The following is a 21,639-nucleotide window of genomic DNA, read 5'->3' as shown; positions in this document are numbered from 1 at the left end:
GGATCTCCTCGAGTGAGAGGGACCCGGAGGAGGAATAGGATTGGGATGGGAGGCAGGAGTTCGCAGAGGTGTCAGGAAGGAGGGTGGAGGCTCTGGGAGGCATTGGCCAACACTGGAGGAGCAGGTGACACCAGACAGGAAGACTGAGCCATGAAGGACTGGGCAAAGCCTAGAGGTGAAGAATAAGCCAGAGAGGATGGTGAGGAGCAGCAGGGGGAAAGCCAGAAGTCCCAGCTTCATGGACCCCAGGAGGAGAGAATTTCAAGGGGGTGTGTGACCAGGGATTGTTCTTTGTTGACTGCTAGACATGATGTATGGTTCCCCCTAATTCTTACAGGAGTTCCACAGTGGAGACACTGACATTGACATTGCCATTGCCATTGTGTAGATAAGGGACTGAAGATCAAGTGGGAGGCACTAGGGAGACAGTGTGGGCTGTGGAACAGGCTGCATTTGAGCTCTGCTTCTGCCTTACGAGCTCTGGGAACTTGTCCAAGTCACTTGACCTCTGTGAGCCCCAGCTTACCAGTGTCTAAACTAAACAGCTCCGTCTAGTTGATGGGACTTCATGGTGTGGGAAGCCCTTCCCACTGTGGCTGACCCCCAGGAGCCTGGCAAGAGGTGGACCTGAGACTGGAGCCCAGATCTGTGTGGGGCCAGAGCCTGTGCCCGAGCCTGCGACCGAGGGGGGGGTCTGAGACAGGAGTGTGAAAGCCTGGGGGGTTGAGGAGTCACCTGAGCATGTCAGAGCCCAGGGGAGAGAGGAAGTTGGGGTGGGATGGGGCTGGTGGTGGTGGTGGGGGGCAACATGCCCGAGAGAGGGAGGGTGGCAGAAGGAGAGGCCACAGGCAACGCAGGACATGACCTTGGACCCTGGGTGCCTCCAAAGCAGGGATTTCTTCCTCAGAGACAGGAGGGGCAGAAAGTCCGAGAAGAGCATGAGACCCAGGGCATTGTCAAGGAGGGGCACGAGAGTTGAGGACGTTTTGGTAGGCAGCTTCATTGCATCGGAGTGCGGAGGTGCAGGCCAAGGACTGAGAGGAGAGGGCGTCTCTCAGTCCTTCAGAACCTGTGTCCTGGCAAGTATGGGGCATCTGTATAGAAAACTACAGCAAGAGTGGCTGTTTTGGGGCAGGCATTTGACTCAGCAAATGAGATGTCAGGCAACATGCCCATGTCCCATGTTTGAGTGCCTGGATTTGAGTCCCAGCTCATCCTTGCAAACATAATCCCTGGGAGGCAGCAGGTGATGGATCAAGCAGTTGGGTCCCTGCCACCCATGCAGGAGAACTGAATTGAGTTCCTGACTTCTGGCTTCAGCCTCATCCCAGACTTGGCTGTTGTGGGTATTTAGGGAGGGAAACAGTGTATAGGACTCTCTGTATCTCTGCCTCATGAGAAAAAAAAAAAAAGAACGGCTGTTGTTCACCCTAAACCAGATTGTACCCAAACTATGATCTCCAGTGCAGTGCATGAAAGCTGGTCTGTCCACATCCCTGGGGTCATGGCCATGTGGCAGACGAGGCCCTTCCTCAGGTCTGTGTCACCTGTGCTGGTTGTTGGAGGGGTGTAAAATAAAGGTTTGCAATGAAGAGATCTCTTCTGAGGAACCATTCAAGATGTGTTCTCTCCTCTTCTACTACCTGCTTGTGATCATTTCTATTCATCAGTGAAGGTGCCAGCTGATCAGAAGGTTTTTAAATATATATATATATTTTAAAGATTTTATTTATTTATTTGGAGGTAGAGTTACAGAGAGAGAGGGAGAGACAGAGAGAGAGAGGTCTTCCATCCATTGGTTCATTCTCCAATTGGCTGCAATGGCTGGAGCTGCACTGATGCGAAGCCAGGAGCCAGGGGCTTTTTCTGGGTCTCCCACGTGGGTGCAGGGACCTGAGGACTTGGGCCATCTTCTACTGCGTTCCCAGGCCATACCAGAGAGCTGGATCGGAAGTGGAGTAGCCGGGATTAGAACCGGCACCCATATGGGAGGTTGGCACTTCAGGCCAGGGTGCTAACCCTCTGCACCACAGCGCTGGCCCCTAAATTTTATTTTTTATTTATTTTCATTTTATTAGGGAGAGAGAGAGGATTGATCTTCCAACCCTTGGTTCACTCTTCACTCCTCAAATGCCCACAACAGCTGAGGTGGGGCCAGGATGAAGCCAGAAGCTGGGAACTCAACCCAGGTCTCCCATGCAGGTGACAGGGACCCAAGGTCTTGAGCCACCACCTGCTGCCTCCCAGGGTGTGCATTAACAGGAAGCTGGAATGAAGGGCCCGAGCCAGGCTCTCTGACCTGTGATGCTATTGTAACCACCTGGCCAAGTGCCTGCCCTGCATTATCTTCTAGTTCCATTTCCCCACAAACGTTCTGAAGAGTGTGGTGGGCTCCTTCCACTTGCTGGTGTTCACTAGCAGCAGACTGCTTTTCTGGGGGTCAGATTCCTGTAAATATCAGTGGTAACACAGATCCCAAGTATTGTGCTGAGCGCTTGGCATCCAGCCCTCGTCATAGGTCTGTGAATGAGGGACCATTTCTAGATGGGGAAACTGAGGCACAGAGTCACATGGTTAGGACACGGACAACCTGGAGTTGGTGTGGGGGTGGGTTCCTTAGTTCATCACAAACTCCCAGAATTTTACTATAGAAATCTCTGTTTTTTTGGTTTTGTTTTGTGAGGTGGAGTATTTTCCCACGTTTGATACTTGTGCTTCCTTGTTTAGTGATTTTTTCTTTTATGTCCTTTGAGTTTTTTAAATTTATTTTTTAAGAAATACAAATTTCATAAGTACAAATTTAGGAATATAGTTATTCTTTCCACCATACCCGCCCTCCCACCACACTCCCACCCTACCTCCTTCTCCCTCTCCCATTCTCAGTCCCCTTCTCCATTAAGATTCTGTGTACAAATAACTTTGTACACAGAAGAACAACTCTATACTAAGTAAAGATTTCAACAATTTGCACACACACACACAAAACTGAGAGCAAGTTTTACAGTTAACTCTCATAATACAACTCATTGAGGACAGAGGTCCTGCGTGGGGAGTTAGTGTACGGTGACTCCTGTTGTTAATTTAACAATTAACGGTAATGTATGACGGTAATGATCACCTGAGGCTCTTGACCAAGCTGCCTAGGCTATGGAAGCCTTTTGAGTCCACAAACTCCATCAATATTTGGACAAGACCATAAGCAAAGTGGAAATTCTCTCCTCCTGTAGTTTTTTATTTGCTAAGCTCTTCTCTGCCCATCTCCTTAAGATTCCCAACTGATCCACATGGGGGGTGGCTCGTGGCCTTGCTGGGTCTCGGGCTTCACCAACAGCCACAGGGTGCGCTGATCTCCCCTTAACTGGGTCACTCTGTGGGAAGTTGGCAGCTCAGAGAACCGTCCTGGGAACATTCAGGAGACTGAGGACATCTGTGTCCCCTGGGAGGTGGTGATGGTTCGTGCAGTGTCTGGAACAGCACAGGTGCTTTTGCTGTAGGTCATCATCATAAGGCGGCGGTTTCTTCTCCACTTCATGATGACCACACTTCTGGGGACCCCCCCACCCCTGTAGCTGAGTCCTCCTGTGCCTCTGGGCTGAGCAAGGGAAGGACAAAAGCCTTCTCTGTCCTGTTACTGGGGGTGTGGACTTGTTTGCTGCGCCTGTCACGTCCATCTTGCTGGACTCACTTCTCTCCCATCAAATCCGAAGTGAGCATCTTTATATTATATTAACCTAAAACATCAAAGCACCAAGTGGTAGCTTTGAGAGAACTTATTTATTAAAGATTTATTTATTTATTTGAGAGGCAGAGTTACAGAGAGAGGGAGAGACGGAGAGAAAGGGCTTCTGTTCTCTGGTTCACTCTCTAAATGGCCGCAACAGCCAGAGCTGAGCTGATCTGAAGCCAGGAGCTGGGAACCTCCTCTGGGTTTCCCATGTGGGTGCAGGGGCCCAAGCACTTGTGCCATCTTCCACTGCTTTCCCAGGCCATCGGCAGAGAACTGGATCAGAAGAGGAGCATCTGGGATATGAACCGGTGCCTGGATGGGGTGCTGGCGCTGCAGGCAGAGGCTTAGCCCACTACACTACAGGGCTGACCCCATGTGCATCCTTTTCATCCAATGTGAGCACGCGAGGAGGGGGAACCCATTTTTTTTAATTTGTAAATTTTTAAAATTTTTTTAACTTTTATTTAATGAATATAAATTTCCAAAGTACAGCTTATGGATTACAATGGCTTCCCCCCCCATAACTTCCCTCCCACCCGCAACCCTCCCCTTTCCCGCAGAGGAACCCATTTTAACAACTTCTCCCCGCCAAAGTGTTCATGTTTCATACTGGCAGAAACAGAATCTGAAGAGAAATCTCATGTTGAGGTGGAAGGTTGAAGTGTACAATATGATATTTTTCCTATATTAAATTTAAAAGTCACCAGCTATGTTAAAGAGGTCACATCACACACTAGAGAAAAGAATACAATGATAAAGAGTAATCGCCTTGTTTCATCTCATCTCCTCCTGCTCAACAATTCGGTATGTAGTCTTGCAGACATCTCTCCATGTAATTATACAAATAATCACCCAATATCAGACATTACCTCAACCCTATTACACTCACCCACATAGTATCTGCAATCACTTTTTCCCTTCTTTCTGCTTAAGATTATGTGTATGGTGGGTCTGTTCACAGTGGAGCTCTTGCCCTTTTTTAAACAGCTGGGATTGTGTGTCGTAGAAAACCTCATCGTAGCTCATATTCTACACACTTGGAGAGGGGATTCAGTATTTTGTGTGTTATTTTTCTTTTTTAGTAAAAATAGATGGAGAGGAAGGTGAGGGCTAGCATAAAGAGGCTAAGCATTTTTCAGCAAGGTTTTTTTTTTTTTTACAAAATTCAACACCTATCCATGATAAAAATGATAAAAACCCTCAGGTAGATAGGAACAGGCAGGAACGTCCTCAACCTGATGAAGAAAATCTGCAGAAACCCCACAGCTGACATCACAGTCAAAGGTGAGAGGTCAAATATTTCTCCGCTAAGACCGGGAGCAAGGCAAGGGCGTCTCCTCCTGCTCCGCACAGGGCTGTGAGTTCTAGCCAGGTAAGAAGGCAAGAAAAGGAAAAGACAGAACTCGGACTCTACTTCAGATGACTTGATTGTCCGCATAGAAAACACAAGAGGTGCTGTGGCTCAACAGGCTAATCCTCCGCCTTGCGGCACCGGCACACCGGGTTCTAGTCCCGGTCGGGGCGCCAGATTCTGTCCCGGTTGTCCCTCTTCCAGGCCAGCTCTCTGCTATGGGCCATCCTCCATTGGTTCACTCCCCAAATGACCACTACGGCTAATCCAAAGCCAGGAGCCAGGTGCTTCTCCTGGTCTCCCATGCGGGTGCAGGCACCCAAGCACTTGGGCCATCCTCCACTGCCCTCCCGGGCCACAGCAGAGAGCTGGACTGGAAGAGGAGCAACCAGGACTAGAACCCAGCACCCATATGGGATGCTGGTGCCGCAGGCGGAGGATTAACCAACTGAGCCTCGGTGCCAGCCCCACAACATACATGTTTACAGATGGGAAGACTCCACTGGGCAGGATGTCAGTGCTCCCCCAATTCATATACAACTTTAATACAATTCCCATCAAAATACCGTCAAGGTAAAGAATAACTAAACAGTTTTTAAATGGATATGATCAGTCTGCCTGATTTTAAGACGTACAGTGTAGCTACAGTGGTCGGACTGTGTGGCACTGGCAGAGAGGTAGACAGATCAATGGAGCAGAGAAGAGACCCAGAAACAGACGCAAGCCAACATGCCCAAGTGATTCTTTACAAAGGGGCAAAAGCAATTCAAGAGAGGAAAGACAGCTTTTGAATAATGGTGCTGGAATAATTGGACATCCTTCTGTGAAAAAATACACCTTTTCCTAACTCTCACTCCTTATATGAAAGTAACTCAAAAATGGATCACAGACTTAAATGTAAAATGAGCAGTTGGATAAAAATAGGAGGAATGCTTTGAGGAACAGAGCTAGACAAAGAATTCTCAGATGTGACCCCAAAGCCTGATCCTTTAAAGATGTTTTCTGTAAAAAGAGTAAAAACTCTTGCTTTGTGAAAGACCTTGTTATAGAGATGAAAAACAAGCTACAGATTGGGAGAAAAATATTTACAAACTGCACATCTGGCAATGTATAATATATAAGGCTCTATCAAAACTCAGTACTAAAATGACAAGAATCCAACTAGCGAATAGGTGAAAGGCATAGAGACTTTTCACTAAGAGAGCGTGCAGGTGGCAGGTGAGGACGGGAAAAGATGTTCAATGCCACCAGCCATCAGGGAAATGTAAGTTAAAGACACAATGAGCTATCACTGCACACCTATCTGAGTAGCTCAGAGTTAAAAAGTGATAACGTCAAATGCTGGTGCGAATGTGGAGGAATGTCACTCCTACACGGCTGCTTGCCATTGCTAAGTAGTACAGCCACTCTGGAAAACAGTTTGGCAGTTTCTTATAAAACCGAACTAAATAACTGAGAAATTGCACTCCTGGGAATTTACCCCAGAGAGCTGAAAGCTTAGGTTCACACAGATATCTGTGAGTGAATGTTTCTAGCACCTTTATTCACAGTTCATACCTGGAAATAACTCCGACGTCCTTCACAGGTGACTGGTTATACACAGTACGACACAGCCATGCCGTGGGCTAGTACTAGCAATAAGGAATGAGGGATGGACACACACAACACACTAGGTAATCTCCAGAGAACTAGTCTAGGTGAAAAACCCAGTATCCAAAGGTTACATACTATATGGTTCCACTGATGTAACCTCCTTAAAACGACACAGTTATAGCTGTGGAGAACAGGTTGCTGGTGGCCAGGAGTTGGGCAGGTCTGTGATCATCAAAGAGCAACGTGAGTGTATCTGTCCATTTTCTGTTGCTAATAACCCAGTATTACAGACTGAGTCAGTTAGAAAGAAAAGAGGTTGTTTTTGGCTCCTAGCTCTGGTCCAAGGTCAAGAGACTGCACATGGTGACAGCCTTGCTGTCGGTGAGCCCCCGGGATGCAAGGCATCACACAGCAAGAGACAGGGAGTGCATATGTGTTTCCCTTCTGGCCTTTCTCCCTATTGTTTTTTTCAAGTTAAAAAATGTGTTTATCAGAGAGAGGGAAAGAGAGCTCCCTGATTTGCTGGTTCACCCCCCAGAAGCCTACAATGGCCAGGGCTGGGCCAGGCTGAAGCTGGGAGTTGGGAACCCAATGCAGGTCTCCTGTGTGCAGCCATCACCTGTTTCTTCCCAAGACCTGCATTACCAGGAAGCTGGAGTCAGGCGCCAGAGGCGGGTATTGAACCCACGTGCTCCAGTGTGGAATGTGGGCTTCCTGACTGGTGGCCAAATGCCAACCCCTCCCCCTCTTCTAAAACCACCAGATTTAATCACGGGGCTCACATGCCTCACTATGAATTGTCAGAGCAGACAAACCATCTTGAAACCTCAGCAGTGGGGGATCCCTGTGGGATGGAACGTCCGACTTAGGTGGGTGGCCTCCATGTGATGCTGTGCTGTCGTCTCATGGGATGTCACCCTTGGGGAAACTATAAAGGGTCCCTGGGATCTCTCTGTGTTATTTCTCTGTACAGTTTCTCCCACCTGCATGCGAATCTTCAATTATCTCTCAAAACAGTTAATCAGAAAACATTTCTTTTCCCTGCATTCTTTCATTTATTTATTTATTTTAGATTTATTTTTATTTATTTGAAAGACAGAGTTAGAGAGAGAGTTAGAGACAGAGAGAGAGGTCTTCCATCCGCTGGTTCACTCCCCAGATGGCCACAATGACTGGAGCTGCGCAGATACGAAGCCAGGAGCCAGGAGCTTCTTCCGGGTCTCCCATGTGGGTGCAGGGGCCCAAAGACTTGGGCCATCTTCTACTGCTTTCCCAGGCCACAGCAGGGAGCTGGATTGGAAGAGGAGCAGCTGGGACTAGAATCGGTGCCCACATGGGATGCTGGCACTTCAGGCCAGGGCTTTAACCTGCTGCACCACAGCACCAGCCGCCCCCTGCATTCTTTTTAATAGCTGCTGTTGTATTTCATGGGATGTCTTATTTGAGTCCATACCTCATAAGCCTGGGAGAGCAGGCTTTTAATTTGTATAATTTCCTTAATGTAAGGATTATAGGAGAAGATAAGGGAAAGCTAAGGAGGTGCAGAAATGTTTCTCCTTCTTTGTTTGAAACAAGTCCCTTACCTTGTGACTCTGATGGGATCTGGGGGTTAGAGGTGTCAGCCAACCCTGGTGGGTTTGGTGCAGGTGGCTGGGTTCAGGTTCTTGTTTCTGATGCAGGAAGGAGCTCAAGGACAAGATGTAGGTACAGGTCAGCAGAGAAGCAAGAAAGGGGGACCCAGAGGAGAGGCTGCAGCTCTGGGCACCCCAGGCCAGGTCCTTGGCCTTGATGGAGCTGGCCCATGTTTGTCTCAGCAGGGTGGGGAAGCCTCTCCTTGCTGGGTAGAATGTCTGGTTCCTGTGGGGGACTTCATCTCCCCCAGGACAGCCAGGACCTGTTGTCGCGGTAATTATGACCCTGAAGGTGAGTGTAGGAGATTGAGGTGATGATAAGAGGGCATGAAAAGCAAAAAGTTTCCCTAGGAAGCTGTGACATCATGGTTGTCATTGTCGTCATCATCTTGCCATTAATAAAAGCCTCATCAGCACCAAGCATGTGGTTAAATTCTTTCCCTGTCATTCAATGCTTCTCAAACTTGACCCCTAGAGCACCAGCTAAAACATGGAAGTTTCTGATGTAGTAGGTCTGAGTTGGAGCCCAAGAATCTGAATTTCTCACAAGTTCCCAGGGGAGGCTCCTCTTTGAGATGCAAATCAATCTACGGAAATCAACCCCAGGAAGCAGGGAGCAGCATCCCCCTTTCACAATGAGGGGACAGTGGCTGGGAAACTCGGGGCCACCAACCGTGTGCTCCTCTGAGCTCAGGGGGTTTAGCTTGCTGGGGTCAGGGGGCAGGGGAGCAACTACCTACAGAAGCTGGAGGAGGAACAGAGTGGCAGAAGGCACTGAGCTCTGGGGAGGGAGATGGGGTTTGAGAGTCCGGCTCACAGGGTCAGTAAGGGCGCTGCCCAGGGAAGCAGGGCTGGGAGGCACATGGGGGGTCTTGGTTGTTATTGGTGAGAAGATCTGGGAGGGGGCTAAGAAAGGCCATTCTGGGGGTCACTTTCTCCCTGCCCACCCATCCTTGCTGCCAGCACGTCACGGCTCGCTTATGTTGGATTCTGTCCACCTCGTGGCTGTGTGTGGCAGTCTCCTCTGTGGCTGTTTGCGTGGGATTCTGTTCATGCACCAGCTGCTTCTGTGGCATTCCGCTCAGGCCATGGCTCTGTGGGAGGGTCTGTCCACACGGCGGCTCTGCTTTCCAGAGATTTTTGTCCACGGTGTAGCTGTTTGTTCATGCGCAGCGTTGTCTGGGTGGTACTCTGTCCACACCATGGCCCTGTACAAGTGGTGTTCTGTCCAGGTTGTGGCTCTGTGTGATAGCCTGCCCATACCATGGCTCTAGGAGAGTGGGATTCATCTACTCTGTGGCTCCATGGGGGATGTCTTCTGCCCATGCCACGGCTCTGCCCAGGTGGTGTTCTCTCCATGCTGTGGCTCTTGCAGGTGGTCGAGTGTCCACACGTGGCCTCTGTGTGAGTGGTCTGCAGTGTGGCTCCATGCACATGACCCTGTGTGCTTGCCATGGCTCCATGTGAGTGGCATTCTAACCTCTTCATGCCTGTTCTCCCCTTCATGCGCCTTTCCCGTATTTCCTATGAAAGGGAAAAATGAACGGTAAAAAACTTGCAGAATGAAAGCCATTAATGAAATTGCTTTTTTTTTTTTTTTTGACAGGCAGAATTAGACAGTGGGAGAGAGAGACAGAGAGAAAGGTCTTCCTTTTACCGTTGGTTCACCCCCCAAATGGCTGCTACAGCCGGTGCACCACGCTGATCCGAAGGCAGGAGCCAGGTGCTTCCTCCTGGTCTCCCATGTGGGTGCAGGGCCCAAGCACTTGGGCCATCCTCCACTGCACTCCCAGGCCACAGCAGAGAGCTGGACTGGAAGAGGAGCAACTGGGACAGAATCTGGTGTCCCGACCAGGACTAGATCCCGGTGTGCCGGCGCCGCAGGCGGAGGATTAGCCTAGTGTGAAATTGCTTTTTGAATTTATTTTGTGATGTTATAATTCTTTGGGCCATTGAAATAAAATAGAGAGAGAGAAGAGAGAGAGAGAGAGAGAGAGAGAGAGAGAGAGAGAGAGAGAGAGATAAGTACAGGAGAGGCAGGGAGCCTCATGAGTAATGTCACTGGGGCATGAATTCAGATTCGAAGCTTTGAAAACTCGGGGGAGGCCTGGTAGCATGGAGGGCTTCCCTTAGCCCCTCTGGTTCCCAGCTTTCCTTGCAGGATCAGAAGCTACAGCATCAGGGCTGTGGCTGCCCGGTGGCTACCTCTGTAGAAGGGCCTGGCTCCCACTCGTGGCCTCTCTAATGAGGGCCATGGAAACCTGGGGCATGCCGTCCTGGTCTGAAAGTTCTAGATTCGGACTTGGAGCACCACTCACCAGCCAGGACTCTTTCCCGTCACCTGGCCTGGCAGCTGTGTGTGTGCCTGTGTACATTTGTGAGCACATCTTAAAGGAAACATGTTTTGCAGTGTGCGTGCACTGCAAAGAACCAGCTCCCAACCACACAGGGGCCGTGTTCAAGTGGGCATTGGGGAAGCGGCGCTGAGCGGCTGTCCATGGACATGCAAGGGAATTTTCCGCTGCTTCTAGGATCCTGTAAACCACTCCTTTCTTTCTTTTTTTTTTCCCTAATTTATGATGTGTTTTAAAAGTGTGTTTTTAAAAATTATTATTATTATTTTACAAGATCCATGCAGTCTGCGTGGTGCTTTATAGGGCGTATCCAGCTACAGCTGGTGCACGGCTGGGTGTTTTATGGCAAATTATTCTCAGATTACCCTCTAATGCAAGAAGGCCTGCCTGTTGTCTGTGCTCCCTGGGTCATATAGAAGCCCCTCCAACTTGATACAAAACAGCTGCTTCCATCAGCTGTTCCAAAAAAGGAGCATTTTGAGGCTGAAGCCACAGGAAAAAGGTTTTTTTTTTGTAACCGGTGGAGATGATGAAAAATGTTAAATTACTCTTTCCTGGTCATTAACATGTGATTTCATTTGGTTACTAACAAATTGTTTAAATCTCAGAAGAAGGGCTCCGAGAGGGACTTTGCTAATTGTGCTCTGGCAATAGGTCTGGGATGGGGGTGGGGTGCGGCGTGCGCTCCCCAGGGAGGGCGCACAAAACTCTTGCTGACCTCTGTGTCCCGGGGCCTCAGCTCGGCTGGGCCCGGGTCAGGGGGCCGACCCCTGGGTCTCACTCCCCTCGCTCCACTGCGTCCCCGCTGAGGCCAGCAACAAAGGGGTCAATTGTCTGAGGCCTTTCTTTGTCTGAAGGGCTCCACGGGCCTTTCTGAACGCCAAAGTGTATCCATGTGTGCCGGTAAGGGTGTTGGTGCACATCTGTATGACTGTGTATGTGTGTCCATGTATGGTGGTAGACGCACATATGCACATGCCAAAATGTGTGCAAGCAATGCATGTGCCTGCGTGTACATATAACGACGCAGGGGGACGTGTATGTTCTGTGAGAGGGCAGCGTGCGTGTGCATGTGTTCGTGTGTAAGTATGTGCCTGCACCTGTGTACGAACGTGCACAGCTGCATATTTGTGCACAAGTCTGTGTGTGTGCAGGTGTGAATGTGTGCATGGGTAAGACTTGCGTCAGGTGTTCCTGAGTGGCTTGTGCTTCTCAGCAGAGCCAGGGCCTCAGAGCAGCCTGCCTGGCCCCTGCAGCTGCCCAAGGCCAAGTCCCTCTGGCTCATCCCTGAGCAGATCCCTTGCTCATCCCTTGCTGTGGGTCAGAAACCTCAGAGACTCGCTACCTCCGCTGCTTTCGCTGTTTCCCTGTAGGGGTGAGGAAGAGCAGGCACGAGAGGCTCCCTACATAGCTCCTCAGCCAGCTTTGCCTCACTGGGCTGCTCCAACCTGGGGTTTCAAGACACCACCCACAAAATCTTTTCTACACTTGTCCCAGCCCCTTTTGGGAGCCTCCTCATTGTATCCAGGGCAAGCTGCATGGCGTTCCTGCCATGTTTCCAGAACGACTCTGAAATGCCCTGTTTCTGTCCACCCTGTAGGTCTGTTCTCACATAGCCCCGGGGCATTTGCATCTGCCCCGTGGTCCCTAGCACAGCCTGTTCTCACAGGGGTCTGCAGGGAGCTGTGGGCATTCTGGCCTTTGGTTCCAGCCAACCCTGATCTCCGAGTTTCCATGATTCACACTCTGTTCCTTAGCAAGGGTGTCCTTTTAAAAACGACCATAAAACACATTGGATTCAGAAGCCAGGAAAAGACTAATAAAAACGCTTCATCGAAATCCACCTTTGCAGAAGATTTATCTCCCAGCCCCTGTTAGCTAGCACGGCTGCCAACGAACAACTTCTGATTCCTCATCCTTGCGCTTCCCAGCCCCGTCCCGCCCCTCCTGCCACCCCCCCTCCTCCCACGTCCCAGCAAGGGCTTATCTTTCAACTGTGCAAAAGCCACCAATTAAACTGTACTCCCTAGCTTATCGAAATATTCAGTTGGCAAAAATCATCTTATAATTAGCCTAGCTGTAAGCCAGGACTTTTTAACCCCAGGAAATGCGAAGTGGCCCAGCGAGTGAAATCTGCCCATCGCTCTTCCTGAGTTTAGGCTTCAGTGTCTGCCTTTCCCACAGTAATTTCTCCCACGTTCTTTATGTTCTTGATGGCCCCCGAGGCATCTTCCTCTTCTGTTTGTTTAACTCTCAAAGCAAACCCCCTCTCTGTGAATTGAGACGGATAATTGAGCAAGTCCAGGTGAGGGCGATGTGAAAGCAACTTGGTTTCATATCTTTCACGCCTTCGCTTTTCGACATTCTTTAGGTGGAACTTGAGCCTCCTCCCTGATCCTCACAGCTCACCGCTGCCAGGTCTACATTTTGCGTGCCTGTAGTGAGAACGCAGAACTGGATTGTTCCGGAGCCGAGCTGCTCTCAGCACATCCGGGACATTCTGCCCCACGTCCAGCTGGGCAGCAGTGTCAGGCTTTCTCCTCTCAGCCATGTCTTATTCTCAGTGCAACACAAATGTCACCTCCTCCCATCCAGTTCCACTGGGGCCAACATCAAGGGAACTTTGATGTTTGGGGATGTTAAGGTGCAACTCAGACTTTTCACGCAGAAATGATACGAACGCCACTTGGGTTCTCAACTCCTGTGAGTCTAGAGGCAGAGATGCCACAGCTGGGCATGGGGGATGTTGATTGTCCCTTTTTCAAAGTTCCAAAAACCAATCTAACAACTAAATTTTGGACTGTACCAGTATTTTCATAAATAAGGTATTGCTTTATATCTAGTGCCCTAATGGCATTACTTTTTTTTAAAAGATTCATTTATTTTATTTGAAAGGCAGAGTTACAGAGAGGCAGAGGCAGAGAGAGAGAGAGAGAGAGAGAGAGAGGTCTTCCATCTGCTGGTTCACTTCCCAAATGGCAGCAATGGCTGGAGCTGGGCTGATCCAAAGCCAGGACCTGGAGCTTCTAATGGGTTATGTGGGTGCAGGGGCCCAAGGACTTGGGCCATCTTCTTCTGCTTTCCCAGGCCACAGCAGAGAGCTGGATCAGAAGTGGAGTGGCTGGGACTTGAACCAGTGCCCATATAGGGTGCCAGCACTATAGGCAGCGACTTTACCCGCTATGCCACAGGGGCAACCCCTGACTTTTAATTTATTTTTTTTTTACAGGCAGAGTAGACAGTGAGAGAGAGAGAGAGAGAGACAGAGAGAAAGGTCTTCCTTTTTCCATTGGTTCACCCTCCAATGGCCGCTATGGCCGGCGCACCGCGCTGATCTGAAGGCAGGAGCCAGGTACTTATCCTGGTCTCCCATGGGGTGCAAGGCCCAAGCACTTGGGCCATCCTCCACTGCACTCCTGGGCCATAGCAGAGAGCTGGCCTGGAAGAGGGGCAACCGGGACAGAATCCGGCGTCCCGACCGGGACAGAATCCGGCGTCCCGACCGGGACTAGAACCCGGTGTGCCAGTGCCGCAGGTGGAGGATTAGCCTATTGAGCCCCAGCGCCGGCCTTAAAATTAAAAAAAAAAAAAATTATTATTTCTTTGAAAGGCAGAGGGCAGGGAAAGAGATCTCCCACCTGCTGATTCATTCCCCAAAAGCCTGAAATATCCAGGACTGGGCCAGGTCAAAGCCTGGGAGCCAGGACCCCAGTCCAGGTCTCCTACAGGAGTGGCAGAGACCCAAGTAACTTGAACCTTTGCCTGCTGCCTCCTAGGATGTTCATCAGCAGGGAGCTGGAATAGGAAATAGAATCAGAACTTGAGCCCTGGTTCTGCGACATGAGATGCAGGCATCCAACTGGTGTCTTAACTACTCTGCCAGACACCTACTCTATTCATAGAATTTTTCATATCTATTGTGCAGTATGCGTGTGCATGTGCACACTCACACACACACATGCACACTCCTTCCTACAGACATACACATACACAAACAGAAAAATTGCTTCATGCTCACATTACTCCTGGGAGAAATGCTTATTCTGTCTGTATTACACTTGGGTAAACTGAGCTTCTGAGAGTTTCAGTAACTTGCCAATGCCTACAGGGTTAGCTGCCAAGCAGGCCTGGCTCTTGTAGTCCACTGTGGAGCTTGTGTGAAGTCGCTGAGGTCCAGGTCGTGTGACTCGACCTCCAGGGATTTTCTAGAGCTTTCTGGGACATCCGTGGAGGAAAGAGATCATGGCTTCCCCTCCGCCTGCTTTTGCTGCTGTGCCCTGCAGTTGTGTGCACCATCTCTTGAGGTCTGCGTGTGTCTCAGGCTGATTCTCCCCTGGACTCAGAGCTGAGGCTGTGCCTGAGTGTGAAGGCGGTTCTGCTTGGTGGCCTAGGTTTGCGCTCCCTGCTGCTGGGTAGGGGGTAGCAAAGGCTCGAGGCTTTGCTCTCCCAACACAAGCCTTGGAATCAACTGAATGCTGCCATCGCCTCCTCTCGCTGCAGTGCCTCAAGCTAAAAGAGCCGTGTTTGGGAGGGACGCCTTCTGTCTTATCCTCAGTGAAACACTCTGGACCTCCTTAAGACCCCTTCAAAATAGGATTGTCCTTGAAAGGCGAAGTTGAAACTGAAGATCTATTATTATATGCGTTATTTTTTAATGTTTATGTATTCAGTTTTGTTTCTTTGAGAGGAAGAGTGACAGAGAGAGAGAGAGAAAAAGAGAGAGAGAGAATGTTAGTCACTCCCTAAGTGCCCACAACAGCCAGGAATGGGTCAAGCTGAAGCCAGGAGTCCCCAAACTCCATCTGGGTCTCCCATGTGGGTGGCAGGGGTCCAGCACTTGAAGCATCACCTGCTGCCTCCCAGGTATGCCAGCAGGAAGCTGGGGAGGCATTCTGTGTGCTTCATTCCCGGCACTCTGATATGGGATGTGGGCCTCACCCGCTGTGCCACATCGCTGCCCAGGTGTGTTATCTGTGAAGCACTGAAGTAGGGTACCTTAGGAAATGTTGAAAAAAATAAAGTTGACCATACTGAGTGAATTTTCTTCTGAATTCAGCATACTCTTGATTTTCTGTAACCTGTGTGTTTCTCTGTTTACAGCTTGGGTTGGCGATAGCCATTCGCTATAGTCACAGGTAAGACTTGAAGTTTTCTTTTTCCTTTCAACAAATGTGCTTACTGGTTTATAGCTTTTTGTGTGCTTGAGTCTCAAGGGTTTTCATGCACCATGAATGTCAAGATCACAGATGAAATTGTTCTAGCTGTTTGATTGGCAAGAGTGGGTCTCTGTGTGGGGGAATGAGATCTTTGCCTAGAGTGGTGGTAGGTAGCAAGTTTCCTTCAACACGAGAAGGTGGGATGTGCTACAGCCAGAACAAAGAAGTGATCTCTGGGTAACACACCCTGTCCCAGAGTGGGACCTGGAATCAGGAATGACTGTGTGAAGCCTTTGCCCCTGCATATGGACCCTCTCTTCCCATTCATCTTAGGTGCAGCTGGCTATGGCTAACTGCTTCAAGTTGTCTGCCTTTGTCTCAAGTGCACTGTGTGAGAAAGCTGCTTCTTGAACCATAAGTGTGATTTTGTATTACAAATGCTTGTTTCTAAGTATCAACCTTTCCACCTTGGTATCCATTAGAATGCATTAAGGTGTTGAGTTTATTAAAGTAAGATCCAGCCCCAAAGGATGGGCAGTAGGCTGAGTCCGCCCTGTCCTTACACAAACTGCTCATAACTTCCGCAATATGCCACCCACTAGGAGTAGCTTTGGGCTCAGTGACATCTGGTCAGCTGTTCACAACAGCCCCCAATGTTACCTGGTTGCAAAATAAGTTTGCCTACTAAAAACCCTGATAAGTAGATGTCTGCATGGTTTCAGTTTGAACGTGAATTGAGCAATCATAAGCAATCGTTGAGGCTTCGAAATCTGCTGGAGAGCAGTGCCGAGAGGGCAGGTACGGATTTGAGCGTGCAGGAGGTGTTCGTGTTGGTTGCTTCTGGGCACCTGTGGAGGAAGCTGTGCGGGGAAACTCAACGACTGTGTAAGGGAAAAGAGAGAGCTTTTCTCCACTCATCCCTAGGCTCCTGGCGGAGGCCCCACAATGAAAAAGAGACTCACCAGACACAAAGCATGCAAATTTATGGAGCGTGACTTTCACTTGACAGGGAAGGCTTCGTAAGGAAATGAAAACCCAAGAAACAGAGACTTGTGTATTTTTTATTTCAGTGTGATGGAGAAGTGCACAGTCGTGGGGAAGTGTGGCTGGACAAAGCGGGGGGTGGTCTAAGTTAAGAACCGTGGAGGTGGGGGGCTAAGCAAGTTCTTTTTGCTCCAACTCATCGCTGTGACCCCGAGTCTTCTGAGATAGGGCTGTTCCTCTCCCCGGGTGTGCAAGGAGGACCCATCTCAGAGGAGGGCTTTACGACCTGCTTCAGGGGAGAGGAGTGAGCGTGACTTTCCTGCTGAGCCGTATTTTAGGGCAGTGTGTGTGGACTCCCATCCATTGCCTGTGTGCATCCGAGTCCCCGTGTGCAGAAGCACCTTGTCCTGGAAGCTCGCTGCTCCCCTCCCAGCACGGAAGCACACAAACAATGGCTGCACACTCAGGAGGCGTGGCGTTGGCCCTGAGCTGGACCCGACAGCCCCCTGGGCACTGGGTGTGTCGCAGCAGGGCAGAGAGTGGCTGGGCAGTGCTCCCACAGGAACTTGCAAGAGCCTCTTTTTCTAGATGTTCTAAATGTGAACTGCTCCTTTGGGACCAGGTAAGATGGTGGTGGTGGTGAGGCGGGAGTGTAGACCTGGGGAGGTCCTAGCTGGCTGAGACCTTTGCCCCCTGAGGTTGTCAGGGCCTAGGTCTGTGTTTGTAGACAAGATTCTGGTTTCCCCACTAAAGGCCACCCAGGGTACCTGGAGCCATTCTCTGTTGTCCCAGTGCCACATTGGTTGGGGGAGACTCTTCTCGGGACTGAACACAGTCTTCATCTGGGAAGGGAGACCACCTGGCCATTTAGATTTGCCTTCCCTTGGGACTGAGGGCACTGGGTGAGTTCTAGAAGGAAGCTCCTTGCCTGGGTTGCCATCGGCTTTCCCCTTTGGCTCCTGTCTCCCCAGAGCAGCCTGGCGTCACTGAAGACGTGTGATCAGTAGACAGCGTTTATGAGGCTGAGCACAAAGCAGGGTCCCTGGCCATGGCCCCACAGAAGCTAAGGATGGGCTCGGCTGTGATGAAGGGAAAGACATGGGGCAGCTGTCAGGGCCCTGTGAGCCTGTCCCTGCCCAGCCTAGGGCTGCGATGCCTCTTCAGACTCAGACTTGGGAAAATGGAGAGAGTCCACCTCTGAATCCTCAGACTTGCTCCTAGTGTGGATTGCAAACTCCCTGGTCCAGGGTGTTTCTTCCATGATCCTTTGTTGGGAAACCAGTTGGACAATGGCCAGTGGCTGTCAGAGGGACCAGCACTGCATGTGGTTGCAGCCTGGCAGTTGACGGGTGGTGGACAAGTCACCTGTCCCTCCAGCCTCGGGCTCTGTGATCTGCTAGCCAATTTTTTTTTAGGAAAATGTCCCAACTTTTCTTACCCTCTCCCACTGCTTATCTAGAATGACCCATCCTAAGGGTTATCAAGAACAGTAGAGGTCATGGATAGAGCACTCCAAGCCTGGGTTAGGCACCGAGAAGGCAAAGACAGTGCGAATTCCAAAGTGCTGGCCCTCTCCATGGTGGGTGCCATGGGGAGGGTTGCCCCACAATCCATCCTTGCCAAGTCTCAACCCTAGAGAGCAGTGAGTAAGACTTGGATGAAAGCTGTTTTGAGAGAGTTTGGATTCTTGGCCTTGCTCATCTTGTGGCTGTGTTAACAGAGCCTGCTCCAGTGTCCACAGCTGCTTAATGTCACCAAATCAGGATTTACCACGTGCATGTGTTCTGCAGGTCAGGGCTACGGAGATGGCCATGGTGATGGCTTGCATCTGCTTCCCAGGGTCTGGAGCTTCGTTGGGAGACTCTGGGCTAGGACCTGAATCGTCTGAAGGCTTGCTCACTTGTGTGTCTGGCTGTTGGCCGGGGCCTCTTCATCTCCACATGAGCTTCTTTGTGCTTCCACACAGCATGGCTCTTGGCTTTCTCAGAGTGAGTGTCCCACAAAGAGAGGGGTAGGTGGTGAGTGTCCCATAATCCCATAAAGAGAAGGGTAGGTGGAAGCTGCCTCTGCTCCCTAATGCAGCCTTGGAAGCCACATAGCATCACTTCACCCTACTCCATCCTCAGAGCAGCCACATTCTCCACTTGTGTTCAGAGGGAAGGCGTAGAGACCCCACCTCTCAGTGGAAGAGCTGTGACACAAGTGTATGGGGTGGGAGACAGCAGTGTGGTCCTCTTTGGAAAATGCAGTCTGCCACATTCCCCATCTCAGTATGTGGACTCTTTTTTTTTTTTTTTTTTTTTAAGATTTATTTGTTTATTTGAAAGGCAGAGTTACAGAGAGAGAGAGGAGAGGCAGAGAGAGGTCTTCCATCTGCTGGTTCACTCCTTAGATGGCTGCAACAGCTGGAGCTGTGCCGATCCAAAGCCAGGAGCCAGGAGCTTCTTCCAGTTCTCCCATGTGGGTTCTGGGCCTAAGGACTTGGGCCATCTCCTACTGCTTTCCCAGGCCATAGCAGAGAGCTGAATCAGGAGTGGAGCAGCCGGGTCTCAAATTGGCGCCCATATGGGATGCCAGCACTGCAGGCACAGCTTTACTCACTATGCCAGAGCACGGGCCCCTGCCCTATGTTTGACTGCTGACACACGTTCTACGGGAGGTTTATTTAACCCCTCTGATTAGACGGAAAACAATTGCATTTCTCAGTGTATCCAAATGAAGCTGTGTTTCAACAACAAATCAGAATCAGCTTCTCTCCCCGCCCCCCAGCCCTGAGTGACCAACGAAAGTGAAGGAAGAGCTAAAGAGACTATTCCCAAGGAGGGGAGGGCGACTGGGCCTGTCCCACGGCGCGTCGGGGGCTGTGGCAGAGGGCCTGTCCCACGGCGCATCGGGGGCTGTGGCAGAGGGCCTGACTTAGGGTCGGCAGGGTGTGGTGGTCTCGGGGGGCGGTGCTGCGTGATCGTGTGGCAAGCCAGGCCCCAAGGAGCACTCTGTCGGTCAGCTTTCTGTTGCTGCAGCCCCAGGCTGAAGGGGAACCACTCGTGAAGGGAAGGTTGGCTTTGGCTCCGTTTCGGAAGCCCACAGCCCAGGAGTGCGCAGGTCCCCTTGGTTCAGCCGCTGGTGAGACTGCAGCATGGCACTGGAGGGGTGTGTGCAGGGGAGGGGTCACGTGGGGAGCAGAGAGAATGGCCAGGCCCCGCTCAGATTTTAAAATGAGAACCCCGTGGGGCCGGCACTGTGGCACAACAGGTTAAAGCCCTGGCCAGAAGCGCCAGCATCCCATATGGGTGCCAGTTCTAGTCCCAGCTGCTCCTCTTCCAATCCAGCTCTCTGCTGTGGCCTGGGAAAGCAGTGGAAGATGGCCCAAGTCCTTGGGCCCCTGCAACCCACGTGGGAGACCTGGAAGAAGCTCCTGGCTCCTGGCTTCAGATAGGTGCAGCTCCAGCCTTTGTGGTCATGTGGGGAGTGAACCAGCAGATGGAAGTCCTCTCTCTGTGTGGAGTCTGTATGTGGAGCACTTGTGGAAAGAAATTGAACACACTGTCCTTGCTACAAAGTACTTTCTAGTTGGGGATGCACTATAGATATGTGGAAAGAAGACTTGAGAATAGACACAAATCTTTTTTTTTTTAATCTGAAAAGGAGCAGGGAGGGAGGGAGGGAGGGAGGAAGAGAGAGAGAGAGAGAGAGAGAGAGAGAGAGAGAGAGAGAGAGAGTTTCCATATACTGATTCACTTCCTAAATGCCTAAACAGCTGATGTTGGGCCAGACCAAAACCGTTCCTAGAAACCAAACCCAGGTCTCCCATGTGAGCCACTGCTGCTGCATTAGCAGGGTGCTGGAATGGAGAGAGGAGCCTGTGCTCAAATCTGTTCACTCTGATGTGGATGCAGGTGTCTCCAGGAGCAACTTAACCACTGTGCTCCACGCCTGCCCTGACACAAATCTCATAGGAAAAGGTATGCCAATCAAGGCAGGCTTCTTAGAGGAGGTGAACATGAAGTAGTCTCCATCCCTTTCAAGTGGGAAAGTGGGGAGGAGTCCCAGCTGACTCAAGCAGATGCCCTGGGAGGCTGCTCAAACAGGTGCCTTGGGACATACGGTGTTCAATTACCGTTTGACCTGCTTTGGAGGAGAGGCTGAGTTTGGGGAAGGTGTGGGGTGTGGGATGAGCTTGGCTGCTTCCAATTGCTTCTGTAGTCCTACGAGTTCAGCCTTGGCCCTGAGCCTGGAACCCACCCCTCAAAACCACAGCTCCATGGATCACTGGATGGAGCACAAGGGGGACACTCAGCAGTTGTCAGTCATACATGAACGTGGCCCTTCAGGGTCCAGCCCCCATACACGCGTGGCAGCAGCAACCACTCCCCCCCAGCTACATTCTGTGTGCTCACAGGAGACACCCCGGCTCATGTGGCTTCCCCTCCTGTTTCCAGGGCTCTTTGCATCCAGGCTCTCCTGTCCCCTCTGCTGGCTCTGGGGTGTTGAGGGCGGTGCAGGAGTCACAGGTATTTACATGAATGCAGCAAAAGCCAAACACACAATGCACTGGAGAAGTCACAACTGGGGGAGGCCAGCAAAGACGCCTGCTGGGCCGCCCTGCAAGTTTCAAGGTTCTTCGCCACCCAGCTCTGGGCCAGGGAACCTGGGATGGTGAGCCAGTATTTGCAAAAGGCTGCCCGCAGCAGCTGGTGCCAACAGCACAGGAGAGTGGGGGCTTCAGGAGGGGAGTGGGTGATTAGACAGTGCTGGCAGTGGTGCATGGACACCAGGCGTTAGTGGCCGATTCCCATCAGCCAGGGCGGGCAGGTGACCGAGGAGCCTTCCATCCGGTGGACTT

The 21,639-nt window shown here is 50.8% G+C and overlaps 1 protein-coding gene across 1 annotated transcript in view; it reads left to right on the top strand.

Moving 5' to 3' along the window:
- Positions 1-21,639, top strand: part of ACOXL (acyl-CoA oxidase like) — a 347,688-nt gene that overhangs the window by 55,404 nt on the left and 270,645 nt on the right. The window contains exon 9 of the mRNA XM_062208877.1: positions 15,757-15,791. Within this exon, the coding sequence (XP_062064861.1) occupies positions 15,757-15,791 (35 nt within the window). The remainder of the gene's footprint in view (positions 1-15,756; positions 15,792-21,639) is intronic.

This window comes from Lepus europaeus, chromosome 13 (assembly GCF_033115175.1).
Source record: "Lepus europaeus isolate LE1 chromosome 13, mLepTim1.pri, whole genome shotgun sequence".
In the NCBI taxonomy this organism is placed as follows: Eukaryota; Metazoa; Chordata; class Mammalia; order Lagomorpha; family Leporidae; genus Lepus; species Lepus europaeus.
Note: the sequence above shows the minus strand (reverse complement) of the source record. Positions and strands in the feature narration are given on the sequence as shown.